Source organism: Gopherus evgoodei, unplaced genomic scaffold, assembly GCF_007399415.2.
Source record: "Gopherus evgoodei ecotype Sinaloan lineage unplaced genomic scaffold, rGopEvg1_v1.p scaffold_34_arrow_ctg1, whole genome shotgun sequence".
NCBI classification, from domain to species: Eukaryota; Metazoa; Chordata; order Testudines; family Testudinidae; genus Gopherus; species Gopherus evgoodei.
The window spans coordinates 2,729,802-2,744,372 of NW_022060016.1; the positions used below are offsets into that span (position 1 = coordinate 2,729,802).

The 14,571-nt window shown below is 50.5% G+C and overlaps 1 protein-coding gene across 3 annotated transcripts in view; it reads right to left on the reverse strand.

The window, feature by feature from the left end:
* Positions 1-2,332: 2,332 nt before the first annotated feature.
* NPAS1 (neuronal PAS domain protein 1) overlaps positions 2,333-14,571 on the reverse strand; it is a 95,806-nt gene continuing 83,567 nt past the window's right edge. For all 3 annotated transcript variants that reach the window (XM_030544548.1, XM_030544549.1, XM_030544547.1), the window contains 3 exons: positions 14,025-14,172; positions 6,793-6,899; positions 2,333-4,884 (listed from right to left, as the gene is read on the reverse strand). In XM_030544548.1, coding sequence (XP_030400408.1) covers positions 3,620-4,884; positions 6,793-6,899; positions 14,025-14,172 — 1,520 coding nt within the window. In that variant the 3' untranslated portion in view covers positions 2,333-3,619. The remainder of the gene's footprint in view (positions 4,885-6,792; positions 6,900-14,024; positions 14,173-14,571) is intronic.

Sequence of the window (14,571 nt, forward strand, 5' to 3'; positions counted from 1 at the left end):
GCTGTAATCCCCTCACCAGCGCTGCAACTTTGTGATGTAGACAAGCCCAAAGTGAGTTTTGTTGTCATGAAAATCACTGCCATTCTCCTTTAAATCTGCTACCAAATACCCATCCGATCTAGTAATCACTGAAAATACAGTGGGTGCTTCTTCACAGATAGTGGGCTGTTGACTGACAGATTCTGGGCCTCTGCTATAGAGGCAGGGGTGACCGTGTGTCTGAATTCCCTGATACTAAACTGAAACCCGCTCCCCAATTTAAGGCATGTTTGCAAGCAAATGGCCTGATTTTCAGAGGTCATGCACCCACAACTCCCATTGGAACTGGCAACAGCTGTGGGTGCCAGCACCTTTGACAATCAAATCCTTGGTGGTTCACAATGGGTTTCCATCCCCCCTAAGACCTGTGTCTTGCTGGGATGCTGTTCATACTGGTCACCTGACACATTCTGCTGCTGTTCCCTGGCATTTCATTCATTTCATGCTTTCTTCTCAGTAAACCAAAAGGGGAGAAACAAGTTGATTTCTTATTTATTTTTTAAGTTTTATTTTCATTGAAATCCTGGACTGCAGAAAGCAGCCGCAATGACAACACCCAGTCAACGATGGAAGCTACCTTCATCGGACGAATGGGGATGGAAAAATTAAAAAAAAACAGATCCTTCAGCAAAATTACAGAAAAAGCTCTACTGTTTGGTGGTGGGGTCGGGTTTTGTTTAACAATTATACAAATCTCTTTTTTTAATAAGTGCTAAAAGTCATGACATCGGTTTACCTTTTTAAGTGCAGTCAATGGAGTTGTCTCTTTGCATCCTTTTGTTCTCCTAGCTTTCGGGAAGGAAGGGGTTCAGAGGTGGCTCTGGCCCCACCCTGAGGGCTTGTTTTTGTTGGATCATTCAGCTGAAGTGCTGTGTTTGCATGGGGAGGGAGTGGACTGTAGAACAATGCCAGCCTGTCAGACTAGTCACTGGTTCAAATCCAGCCCAGTGTGACCAGGAACAATGCTCGCTGGAATGCGGTGATCTGGGAAATTAGTTGATCTTAATTTAGTTCCTAGTTGGCCCCACTGCAGTTCCCCCTCTTGGCAATCTCAGTGCAAAAGCCATGGATTGCAGAGACTACAGAAATGGAACTTTCCCTCATCCCTAGTGGGTGGGCTTACCAGGGCAGGGGTGAGGCACCGTGGCAGGGGACAATGTGAGAAATAGGGAGCTGACGCTGCCTCTGCTCGTGATTAGACCAGCTGGCAGAGCGGTCACTTCCAGATTCACAAAGGCATTTAGGCATCTAAATTTCTTGATTTGGGCACTATCCCAATCCACAACCCCCTCCCCTCCCCCGCTTGGCATAACTCTGTAGTTGCCTAAAGTCAGTGCCTCAATGTTCCCCAGATACCCAAGTTTCTGCCTCTGGGCATATGCACAATGCCTCATTCAAGGCATCTGGATGTCTGTCTCATGCGCAGGCCCCAGCATGATCTACACACCTGAGGAAGATAGGCGTTTGCTTGCGAGTCCTGAGCTGGTGGGCATGCTCCGAGCACACCTCCTGCTTGGGTCCTATTCAAATCTGGCCAGAGAAGGTGGTGCTACTGCCCACTTTATAGCTTTTAACTCAGTGGTCAGAGCACTCACCTGGGCTGTGGGAGACCAGATGGTGAGAGAGGATTTGAACAGGGGTCTCCCACCTTTTAGGTGTGCCCTAACCAATGAGATATTCTGATGTCGGGCTCTCAGATTCTTCTCTTGAAGTTGTTCCCCTTTGGATAAATAAATAGAGGAATCAGGGGGACTGGACTGTTGGTGGAAGCTCTAACCACTGCTTGACCATCGTTCGTACACACACTGGTCAAATGACCATTTAAGCGCTTATCGTGTGTCTTAAGAGACAGGTGAGTGCAAATGCTCTTGCTCTAGCTTAAAAGCAAATGCAATTTGCGGTTGTGCGGGCTGGATTTCAGCTGAGCCCAGCTAGTGTTTGATTCAGGACCAAGTGCTGAAGCCACTGGAAGCTCACCCCCTCTTAAGAAAAAGGCCTTGCAGTGAAGATGATCGTAATGAGAACAGGAACTCTCCAGCCAAGCTGCCAGAGCAACCTGGAAACCCTTTTCTCTGTATCCAGCTTCCATTCATCCTTCCTTGAATAGGAGAAAAGCTCCCAGTGGCACTAGGGGAGAAGCCTCTTTTACCAATCCCCCCTCCTCCTAGGGAGGAATAAAAGGAAGTTTGCTGCTGGCACAGAGCGGGGTTAGCAGAAGGCCTGGTCAAAGAACATAAGAATGGCCGTACTGGGTCAGACCAAAGGTCCATCTAGCCCAGTATCCTGTCTTTGACAGCGGCTAATGCCAGGTGCCTCAGAGGGAATGAACAGAAGAGGCAATCACCAAGTGATCCATCCCCTGTCGCCCACTCCCCAAGAGCAAAGCACTCTCTTTATTTTGTTAATAATCTGCAGGGAAAAGCACTTAAGCCTAGTTAGCCTTTACAGAGCACTGGGCCAAACTGCTCTGTGGGTCAGAAAACAGGCATAAGTGGCCAGTTAGTCTGACCCAGAGCTATGTGCGGTTGGGACACGACTGAAATTTACAAGCTGAAGAGGCCAACAGGATTGGGAGGCGTAAGAGAAGCAGCCACCTGGAGGTGGTAAGATAAAGAGGTGATGAGAGATGGGCGCCTTGTCTTACACATTAAAGCAGCTACGGAGAGGGTGTAAGTCACCTCATTTTGCCTTCCCCGCCAAACAGAATAAGCAACTCACTTAGCTCCTTGCGCCCTCCCAACTGCATTTACCCCACAGATTTCCAAGGAAGCTGCATCCGTTTGCTCCAATTTATGTTGCTCTCTCGGGGTCTTGGCTTCCCCAAACCCTGTTCTGCTCTCAGTTACCAAGGAATCACTCCAGATTTTACCCGTGTCAGAAGAAGAACAGAATCTGGCCCCCAGCTTCAACAATTGGGCTGATCTTCAGCTCCATAATAAGTGTCTGGCAGTAAGAATTGATTAACGTTTCTACAGCATTTTGAAGCTGGAAAAGTACTAGGGGCCAGATCCTCTACTGCTGTAAATCAGCCTAGCTCCATTTTTCGACAGAAATCGGGCCACACCACGAGTGCAAAGTGTCCTTTCTTCCCATGCATCATTATGCATTAATGGGAGAAAAGGCAAAGAGGGGAAGAAAGCTCCTCCTGCTTTTAAAGATATAAATCAGGAAAGTGAGGGTGAGCTGTTGCTTGCTGTGATTCTGGCTTTTCCACAAAGGGGAGCTGATTTTTAAAAAGTGCAGATTCTGTTCACTGGTGTAAATCTGGAGTAACTTATGGACCCACTTTGGATTTACACCAACATAACAGGAGCATCTGTCCCAGAAGGGTAAAGCTATGAAGCAGGGAGCAGAATACTGATCTGTGCTGTGATTTAGTCGGGGGGGAGGGAGGGGAATGAAACATGAGGATTGATTCCAGAATAAAGATTTTTTTCCCTTCTTGAAACATCCAGCAGCTCATGCGGTCGTGAGCCCCCAAGATGAGTTTCAAAGGAGCACGGACTTCAGCGCAGAGCTCAGGGCAGAGTCAGTTCAGGGTGGCATGTCTAACGAGATGCCTTCAGGGCAGCCGCTTGGCTTAGTCCTCTTTGCGCTCTGCGGCTGACAGGCTGTGGATGCTGCCGCTGGCCACAGAGAAGGGCAGCGTAGAGAACAAGGATTCGGCGGCTGTGAAAACGCCTCCCGTGGCGCCCGAAATCTGCGCCAAACCGGTGGCGTTGGCTGAGTTCCCAAACGGCGCCACCATGTTAAGCCGCTGGATGTGGTGATACATAAGTTCCATGGAGGTCTTGGACTCTGCGCTGCCGATGTCCATGAGGTTGATTGCATGGGAGGCAGGCAGCACGCTGCCTGGCACCGCCAGGGTCACGTCGGCCGGGGCGTATCGGATAGTGCTGGTGGTGTAGAGGCTCTGGGAGCCTGTGGTGCTGGCGATGCCGTGGTGCCCGCCAAGCTGGTGCACCAGCGGGAGGACCACGTTCCCCGCGTGGAACCGCTGGAGCGCCTCCATCTCGCCAGGATAGACCATGGGGGCAAAGGGCGTCGACGTGGCCCTTTCCTCACACGGTGAGCCCGAGAGTGGGGGGGAGAGCGTTTCAGCTGAGGGGGCTGGCAGCATAGCCCGGGGAGAGGTGCTGAAGGGGGCCTTGGCCAGGCCCCCGCTGCTGTCCATCTCGGGAGGGGTGAGGACAGAGTCCGGGATGGAGACGTACAGGTGGGAAGTGGCTTGCCTCAGAATGGGCTTCTCCAGGTTAAGTGCTTTGCTCACAGTGTAGGGGGGTCCCTCGTGGAGGGCATCCCGGGCAGAGGGATAGGTCCACAGGGCGGCCTTGTCGTACTTGGGAGCCTGGCTCTGCTCTGTCTTAATGCTAAGCACTGCGCTGGCTTTTGGTGGGTAGCTCCTCTGGGTCTGGATGACGGAGGTGAACTCTGATGTGCAGGGCCGGCTTGGCCCCGCGTTCCGCCCTACCGCCATATTGTACCCGTTCACCCTCCTCTCCAGCGCCACCGGCTGGGGCGGGAGATCAGGCTCCTCCTCGCTGCCGCTGTCCGACTCCTCGGTGCTGACGAGCGAGGCCTCCTGGGGGGGACTGTCCGGCTGGAACTCCAGCTTGATTCGTTTGCTCCGGGGCCCCGTGCGCCTACTCTCGGCGTCGCTCGCCCCAGCTCCTTCCGACACCTCCTCATCCTTGTAGCTCGTTTCCGGGCTGCTGGCATCGTTCTCCGCCATGGAGCAACGGGTCCCGTCATCTGGGCTGCTCCGGGAGTAACCTTTGGCCAAGACCCCAGACGCTTTGGGCAGAAACTGGTTCCCCTGCTTGTGTTCCGGCCCATGGTCGCTTTCTGGAAGGGAAGAAGAGAAAGTGAGTCAGGAGCAGCCTACTCAGCGAGGGATCTGGACGGAGGTTGTTAAACTCCACCTCGCTGCTTTCTGCCAGCAGGCGATGGCTTTATTTTATCTAACAAAACATTTTTTCAGAGCGACACCTAATGGGAGTTATAGCCCACTTTATAGCTGCTTCCTACCAGCAGGGCAGCTAATGATCACAACCTCAGGGCAAACCGGCAATGCAAAGTCAACGCGGCATGTTTCCTCTTAGACTGTGTCCCTCCTGCCAGGATAGATCTGATTCCCAGCCTCATGGCCAGAGAGGAGAGGAAAAGATTAGCTCCCTTAATAAGATTGTACTTTTCTTCCATCCGAGTGTTACAACACCGGTTCCTAGTGTCGCAATGCTCACCACCTCTGCTATACAGACGGAAAAACCAAGATGCTGAGATGGGGTCGAGGTCACACTGTACCAGAACCAGGAATAGAAGCGACCCAATGCACAGGGCTGTGCGCTAATCACTAGCCCAACCTGCCTGTCTCCAGGGTTATCTGTAGCTTCAGTGCAATAGGATTCCTTCATGCTCTGGGCTGGTTAAGGGCCCAAGCTTGGATCCTATCTCTAGGGCAATGCATTGGAGATGGGGAAATGCTGCTCGGGTCCCATCTATTCCATTCCTCACCAAGGGCCAGTGCTGGTTTCTTCCCTACACGTAGAGCTGGTCAGAAAATGGGTATTTTCCATGATTTTTTTTTAAATTAAAAACAACTAGATTTGGAAGGATTCATTTTTTGTCAGTAAATGCTGATTTCGCAAGGGGGGTGCCTCAGGGTGGAGGGGGGAAGCTGCCACGGTGGGGCACCTCAGGGCGGGGGGGGGAGGACACAAGGTGGAAGTTTCGCCTAGGGCACGAAACATCCTTTCACCGGCCCTGCATGACCCTACAATATAATTTATCATCTGCCAAGAGAGGTTAATTAAGATGAGGCTGTGTCCAGAGTGAAATTTATGATGCTTTGCCCTGCTGTGGCTTCCTTCCCCTGAGGATCTTAAAGCACCTTACAAACACTCAGTCAGAAAGCCTCATGATACTTGCCCCCACAATGGGTAGGAGAGATGACGTATTTCACCCCTCCCTGAAATGCAGCTACCTCTAGGGTGGGATGCAGCGGCCTGTTTAAAGCCATAGAACAGGCAAGGAAGGAAACATGGACTCTGCATGTATTTGAAATTGCAGAAGGATTGGGGGAAGCTAACAGTTATTGCCCAAACTGGAATTTGGCTAGGATGCAGGGAGTTAACGTGTGTGAAGCACTGGTGCTCTGCGTCAGTCCGAGCTTGGCTAATTTATGCCAGCTGAGGAAATGCCCTTAGGTTGCTGATGAAAATGATCCTTAATGATCATGAAGTCAGGGCTTCATTTTTGCCCCTTATTTGCAAGCCCAAATCTTCCATAACACAGCACCCTCCCGAACCACAGCGGGATGCTCTCTGGGGTTATGACTTAGAAGGGAGAGAACTCCTTTCTGGATAGCCCCCCACCCCCTGTAGCACGGAACCTCCCAGAGCCGCAATGGGGCTAGGAATGGCTTAGAAGAAAGAGCCCCCCCTGCTCACCGACAGAGATGGGGCTGGGACTCCCAGTTTGGGGCATTCATTGATTGTAAGGCCTGAAGGGGCCACTGTGATCATCTAGTCTGACCTCGCTGTGTGACGCAGGCCAGAGAACTCCCCTGAGTTAATTCCTTCATAGTGGATATATTGGCAAAGCCAAAGCTAAAATACCCATCGCAGTACAGCAGTGAGTTGGAGGCCTGCGGCTACCAATCAGGGCATTGGTAACCTAGGGTCCCTGGAATGAGGCAGGTGCTACCAGAACATCCTGTCGCTGGCTTGGTAGCAATCTGGCCAGGGCTTTTACCTTTGAAGTCGGGTTCCAAGTCAGACACGTCAGAGGCATCGGTCTGTCGGGCTGGAATCCCAGGCAGCTGGAAGATGTCCAGGGCCATGTTCTTACACTCGGGTTTGCTAAAAGGGTTTAGCAAAAGTAAATCAGAGAAACAACAGATCAGCTTGTTCCCTCGCTGATGGGATTTCTGTAGCACAAGCTTAGGTCCTGTGGGAGGCAGCGTGGGCTAGTGATTAGAGCAGGGAACTAAGAGCCAAGACTCCTGAGTTTAAATTCAGGGTCTGGAAGGCGAGTGATTAGAGCACGGTGGGATGACTGGGACTGAGGACACCTGGATTCTATCCCCAGCTCTGGAAGTGGACTGGGGTCTAGTAGTTAGAGCGGGGAGGGGCTGGGAGTCAGGACTCCTGGGTCCTATTTCGCTTTGGAAGTGAATTCAGCTAAATTGAATTAAGTCAATTTTAATTCTGGATAAGAGCATCCACAGAGAGGTTTAGTTCAGTTAAACGAATCCATTTTAAAAGCGAATTCAGACTAAACTTTCCTGAAACTATGTCTCCACTAGAAACTGCACAGCAGTACACCTGTAGTAAATCCACCTTGCCAATCTAGTGCTGTCTGCACTGGGGTTTAAGTTGACTTAACTATGTCTCTCAGGGGTGTGACTTCTTTGCATCCCTGAGCAATGTAGCTGAGTCGATCTAATAATCCCTGAGTGTCTCTGTACAGACAAGCCCATAGGCACCTAGGAGATTTAGGTGCCCATGGGTTTAGGCACCATCTTTGAAAATGTCATTGGCATCTAAAGGGTGGACTTAGGTGTCTAAGTAACTTGCCCAAGGTCACAGCCAGTTTGTGACGGAGCTGAGACTTTAAACCAGGTCTCTTATGGCCCAGTGTAGTACTCCTATCCCCCAAGCCTCCCTAGAAAGGGCCTCCCAAAGGAGACAGAGCAGTGTGTGCTGCTCCTTGGTAGACTGCTAAGCCTGCCGGGAGGCCATGAAATTAAACCAACTGCGCCCCTAACAAAAGAACTGAAGAAGGAAAACTTGATTTCAAGCTGACACAGCCAGCCACCTGCAGGCTGGTCTCTGCAAAACAACTCCACTAGGGCTATGGCCTTATTGTCCAAGAACAAACAGGGACAGATTGGAAATCGCAAGCTCTCTCTTTTAGAAAACAGCCAGCTTTGGGGTTTCATTGTTTACGGACGGGCAGAGTTGGATCCGATTCAATTGAGCCGATCCCTGCAAACGGCTCTGCCAGAGCTCGGAGCGGGGAGGAAGGGGAAAAGCACAGGGCCAAGTTCTCCCCTGGTGTAACAGCCATAGTGTCACTGCTGCACAGGGAGAGGCAGGATGGGTGCTAGTCGGTGTAACTCCTTTGAGGTAGATTGTGCTACACCAGGAGTGAAACTGGCCCACCCTCCTCCATGTCTGTATCAACTTGAATCCAAGGATCCCAAAGCACTTTATTAACAGTAATTTAGCCAGCAGTCCTACAAGGTAGCCATGATGACCCCTCCCCCCCATCGTCTTGCAGAAGGTGAAACAGGACTGGGTTGCACTGTCCTCCCAGGGTTAGCCAAAGAACCCAGGAATCCTGAGTCCCCCAAGCCCTCTCTGTAAATCACAGTCCCATCCCAAATAACACTACAGCGAGTAGCCACTAGTCGGTCTCCCGCACCCTGCCAATCTAGCCCAGCCAGGGCGCATGACTGGGGAGGCTGGGAGAGGCTAGCTACAAGAGTGCGCCCCTGAGAACGACCTGCTGACAGTGGGCTCAGTCTGGGGTGGGACGGGGAGGGTCCCCCTTGCCTCGCCTCATCATTCATCATGTGCTGCTTCCCAGCGAAAAGAAAGTAAATAAGTTTCCATTCCAGGAAGGCTGAGAGAAAGTTAATTAGTCTCTGTAATTACAGCACTAATTAACTAAAATACTAATCACCCTGACAAATCATACACTGGTATCTGTAATTACTTACAGGATTAGCATAATAATAGCTCCTTTTGCTTTAGCAGGGGAAAAAAACAGCCATTAATAACCATCTGTTGTAGTCATTCATATATTAATTTATTTTAGATATAAAAAAAACACCCCTCTCCTCGCCAGAGAAAGTGTGTAATTCTGGAGTCGCTTTAATGGTGCAGGTGGGGGAGACACTCCAGACAAGTGGTGATTTGTTGCAGTGCCACACCCACCCTGCGATGTTTGCTCAGAGCTGTTCTCTGAAGCTACAGAGGCCAGTGGCCAACATTCATAGATTCCAAAGCCAGAAGGGATCATCTAGTCCGGGGGTTCTCAAACAGGGGGGTCACGCGGTTATTACATGGGGGGGGGGGGTTGCAAGCTGTCAGCCTCCACCCCAAACCCTGCTTTGCCTCCAGAATTTATAATGGTGTTAAATATATACAAAAGTGTTTTTAATTTATGGGGCAGGGGTCACACTCAGAGGCTTGCTATGTGAAAGGGGTTACCAGTACAAAAGTTTGAGAACCACTGATCTAGTCTGACCCCCTCTCCTCCCGTATAACCCAGGCCAGAGACCGCCCCCGCCCCCGTACCATTCCTAAGGCAGAGCTTTTAGAAAAACATCCCGTCTTGATTTAAAAATGGTCCGTGATGGCGAATCCACCCCGACCCTGGGTGAGTTGTTCCGATAGTTAATTGCTTTCACCGTAAAAAACATATGCCTTCTTTTTCGCCTGGATTTGTCTAGCTTCAACATCAGGTGACACGTCCTGGTGCCTCTCGGTGCTGAAGGGAAAGCCTCCCTGTGCAACTGATGCGAAACAGCATACCAAGCTAACCTGAGGGGTGGCTGCCAGTGAAGGGATATTTATGGCCAGATGCATTGCTTGGGCCTGGTGAAAGGGCCCAGGTGGCATAGCAGCCAGGACACTAGATTAAAGGTGTATCCACACTCCAGTTGGGAGTGCTGATCAAGGTAGCACACTAAAAACAGCAGTGCAGTTGCAGCAGTTTGGGCTAGCAGTCGAGCCGGCTTGTACGTGGGTGGCTGGCCCACGCTACTGCCCACGCTGCTATGGCTCCGCTGCTGTTTGTACTGCGCTAGCTCGTGTCTGCACACCCATGTGGGGAGTCGTAGAATCACAGAATATTGGGGTTGGAAGAGACCTCAGGAGGTATCTGCTCCAACCCCCTGCTCAAAGCAGGACCAATCCCAACTAAATCATCCCAGCCAGGGCTTTGTCAAGCTGGGCCTTAAAAACCTCTAAGGAAGGAGATTCCACCATCTCCCTAGGGAACCCATTCCAGTGCTTCACCACCCTCCTAGTGAAATAGTGTTTCCTAATATCAAACCTAAACCTCCCCCACTGCAACTTGAGACCATTACTCCTTGTTCTGTCATCTGCCACCACTGAGAACAGCCTAGATCCATCCTCTTTGGAACCCCCTTCAGGTAGTTGAATGCAGCTATCAAAGAACATAAGAACATAAGTACGGCCGTACCAGGTCAGATCAAAGGTCCATCTAGCCCAGTATCTGTCTACCAACAGTGGCCAATGCCAGGTGCCCCAGAGGAAGTGAAGCTAACAGGCAATGATCAAGTGATCTCTCTCCTGCCATCTGTCTCCATCCTCTGATGAACAGAGGCTAGGGACACCGTTCTTTACCCTTCCTGGCTAATAGCCATTTATGGACTTAGCCATCATGAATTTATCCAGTTCCCTTTTAAACATTGTTATAGTCCCAGCCTTCACAACCTCCTCAGGTAAGGAGTTCCACAAGTTGACTGTGCATTGTGTGAAGAAGAACTTCCTTTTATTTATTTAAAACCTGCTACCTATTAATTTCATTTGGTGACCCCTAGTTCTTGTATTATGGGAATAAGTAAATAACTTTTCCTTATCCACTTTCTCCATATCACTCATGATTTTATATACCTCCATCATATCCCCCTTAGTCTCCTCTTTTCCAAGCTGAAGAGGCCTAGTCTCTTTAATCTTTCCTCGTATGGGACCCTCTCCAAACCCCTAATCATTTTAGTTGCTCTTTCCTGAACCTTTTCTAGTGCTAGAATATCTTTCTATATCCCCCCTCACTCTCCTCTTCGGCAGACTAAACAATCCCAGTTCCGTCAGCCTCCCCTCATAAATCATGTGCTCCAGCCCCTTAATCATTTCTGTTGCCCTCCGCTGGACTCTTTCCAATTTTTCCACATCCTTCTTGTAGTGTGGGGCCCAAAACTGGACACACTGCTCCAGATGAGGCCTCACCAGTGTCGAATAGAGGGGAATGATCATGTCCCTCGATCTGCTGGCAATGCCCCACTTACACAGCCAAAAATGCCGTTAGCCTTCTTGGCAACAAGGGCACACTGTTGACTCATATCCAGCTGCTCTGTAGACGTCCTGTGTCAGGAGACCTAGGTCCTAGGCCTAGCACAGTGGGGTGAGCCTGAACAAGTCACTTGGTATCCTGGATCCTCCCACAGAAATCAGTGCATGTTAAGCCCCCTAAATGCCTTTGAGAATCTGGGACTTGCCTCTGTTTTCCCTCCTCCCACTATCTTTTACTGGGTTTGTGAAGATCTCAGCACAGGTTACGGACTCTGAGTGGGGAATGGGGTCTAGTGTCTAGAGCAGAGGGGGCTGGGCGCCAGGAGTCCTGGATTCTAGTGCCAGTGCAGGGAGGGGAGTGGTATCTAGTGGTTAGAGCAGGGAGGCTGGGTGCCAGGACTCCTGGGTTCTGTTCCCAACTCAGGGAGAGGAGTGGTGTCTAGTGGTTAGAACAGAAGGGAGCTGGGAGTCAGCACTCCAGGGTTCTAGGCCCTTTGCTGTTGTGGCACTGCACATGTCATTTCCTCTCCCTGTGCCTCCATTTCCCCATGTGACCTCAACAGGGGATTCTAAGTGCTACTGTAGACGACTGTATTTAGGCACCCGACTCCTTTGATTTCAATGCGAGTTAGGCCCCGAAACACCTTTGAGGGCCTCTGTTCCTATACCTGGGGAAACTGGTGCCTGGAACACATGAGAGAGGGGCCCAGCAGAGATGCACAGCTCTGCGTGTGTCTATCAGAGCAGGACTGTGGGCGATGCAGATTTCCCCCTGCAGCCCCAGCAGGGAGGTGGACGATACAGATAGAAATGGCAGCTACCTGCTGGTCTCAGATCACATTTTCCAGGGTGTCTTCCACACTCTGCAGCTATGGAGAAATATTTCTCAACAAATTACAGCCCTGCTGGAATGGGATGGGGCAAAGGAGGTTTTCAATCAGGTTTGCTGCTTCTCTCAGCATTTAATAGCCTGTGCAGCTGGATCCTTGTCTACCAGGAACTGCTGCGATGAAAAGTATTAATCACTAAAACACTTACAAAACAATCAGCCAGCCTGGCTGGATGTGATGGGCAACGCACTAGACTAGGAGGAAGGACTCCTGAGTTCTGTTCCCAGCTTGAGGTGGGAGCGTAGTCTAGAGATTAGAGGAAGGGTAAGGGGAGGGTGGTTAGAATAGTGAGGACGGGGGCAGCTGAGGGACAGAACTGCTGGGGTCTATTCCCAACTCTGCCACAGTCTGACCGTGGGCAAATCTCTCTGTGTCTCAGTTTAAACAATGACACTAGTAAATACTGCCCCCACTTTCCATGGGTATTGGGAGGATAGGTCATTTACTGCCTATAGGGACCATCTCCTCTTATGTGTTTACCCAGCAAAGTTCCCTCTAATTTTTTCCATCCATGTGCGGAATAAATATTATGTTCACTGAGGTATGTGTGGATGTGCACCACCACTAAAAACAAAAAAAACTAGACATAATATATAGTTTTACAAAGTTCAATAGGGATAATTAGTCCAGCCAGGACAGGTAAGGCATTTTAGAACTCACTGCTCAAAGAATTAAATTGATGTGTAAGAGAAATAAAAATTATGAAATGCACAGACCAGTCAAAACACTGATATACCACACTTTGAAAGACTAAAACTACAGAGAATATACGTGCATTGCAGGAAGTACCAAGAAGTAACAATAATAATACAGGTATGTGTTGGGAGGTGAGTGTGACACAGAGAGTGTTTGACACAGTGTGTGTGTGACACAGTGTGTGTGTGTGTGTGCGTGACAGTGTGTGTGACAGCTCGTGACACAGAGACAGTATGCGTGTGTGTGACACAGAGTGTGTGACAGTGTGCAACAGAGACAGCCTGTGACACAGAGACAGTATGCGTGTGTGTGTGAGAGTGTGTGTGACAATGTGCAACAGAGACAGCCTGTGACACAGAGACAGTGTGTGACAGTGAGTGTGATACAGAGACAATGTGTGAGTGTGATATAGACCCAATGTGTGTGACACAGACAGTTTGTGTGTCACAAAGACTCTGTGTGTGTATGAGAGAGAGACACAAACAGAGACAGCGTGTATGCTGGCTGCTGGGAGAGTTTCTGAGATGCCCTGTGCTGTCTCTTGAAGACACTCACTGAAAGCTCTCCTGCTTTGTCCTGAGCCCTGTTGTCTCCCCTTCTCTGCTGTGTGGAGATGGGGTACATGGGCGGGGGAGAGAGAGAGAGAGAGTGTGTGTGTTTGTGAGCGAGAGAGACAGACAGACAGACACTGTGAGCTGGCTGTTGGGGAAATCTTAGAAACAGTGCACTGTCTCTTTAAGAAAGGCACTCAGCCACCCACCCTTCCCCGCAGCAGCTCTGAGTCCTGAGTCCAGCTGTGTCCCCTCTGCCCTGCTCTGCAGAGATGGGGTACAGGGGCTGGGGGTGAAGGGACCCCTGACATCAGCACCCTTCCTTCCCACCCCCACCCCCCCCGCACAGCCAGCAGGATGGCCCCAGGAGCAGCTGCAGGAGGGAGCAGCAGGTGGAGAGAGGGGCACCTGTACACATGCTGCTGGCTGTGCTGCTCTCTAATCAGCTGGGTGGCACTTAAATCTCTCCTGCCCTGCACGGTTTACAGGGAACACAGCCCAGCATTGATCCTGATTGGCTGCTACCGCAATCCAAACATTAGTTCACCATACAGTGCTTTGGAATCCTCAGATCGCCTGTGCACACAACATTGCCCTCTCCTGGATGAACTCAGAACAGCTCACCTGTGTGTCCTAGACCCTACAAAGCCAGCAGTTAATGGGGATTGCCCCGGAGCTCAGTGGGTGGTAGCTGCCTGAGCTTTTGGAGCAGAAGGGTCTGTGACTCTATCCCTATTGGCACTGCGTGTGGAACAGCGATGCCCTTCTTCGGTAGCTTGCTGATTTGTTCCATGTGATCTCACCTGAGGATGTAATTGACCCAGACCATATTCTTCTCACTGGGGTTCTTGATGTTGACCGAGATGGTGGCACAGGACTGAATCCACACAAAGCCCCCATTCTTCTGCAGCCAGCGGTAATATCGGGTCACGACCTGGCCTTTTTTCAACACTAATTGAAAAAGAAGTTTGTTAGCTGAAGGCTGCCAGGCCCCACCCCTTCCGTTCTATCATGAGCACAGAGAGCCAAGAAAGGGGCTTTTACCCCCCCCCCCCCGCTCAAGATCCCAGTCCCACTTATCACAGCCACGGCTCCTTAATGGTTTATCCAGCTTGTCGTCATCTCGGATGTCCCCAATTCAAGCTGGATGTTGATCAACTGGAGAGGGGTCAGAGAAGAGTCACGAGAATGATACAAAGGATTGGAAAACCTGCCTTAAAGTGAGATTCTCCAGGAGCTCAATCTGTGAAGGTTAAAGGGTGACTTGATCCCAACCTATCAGTAACCAGACGGGGAACAAGTATTTGATCATGGGCTCTTCAGTCTAGCAGAGAATGACTAACACAATCC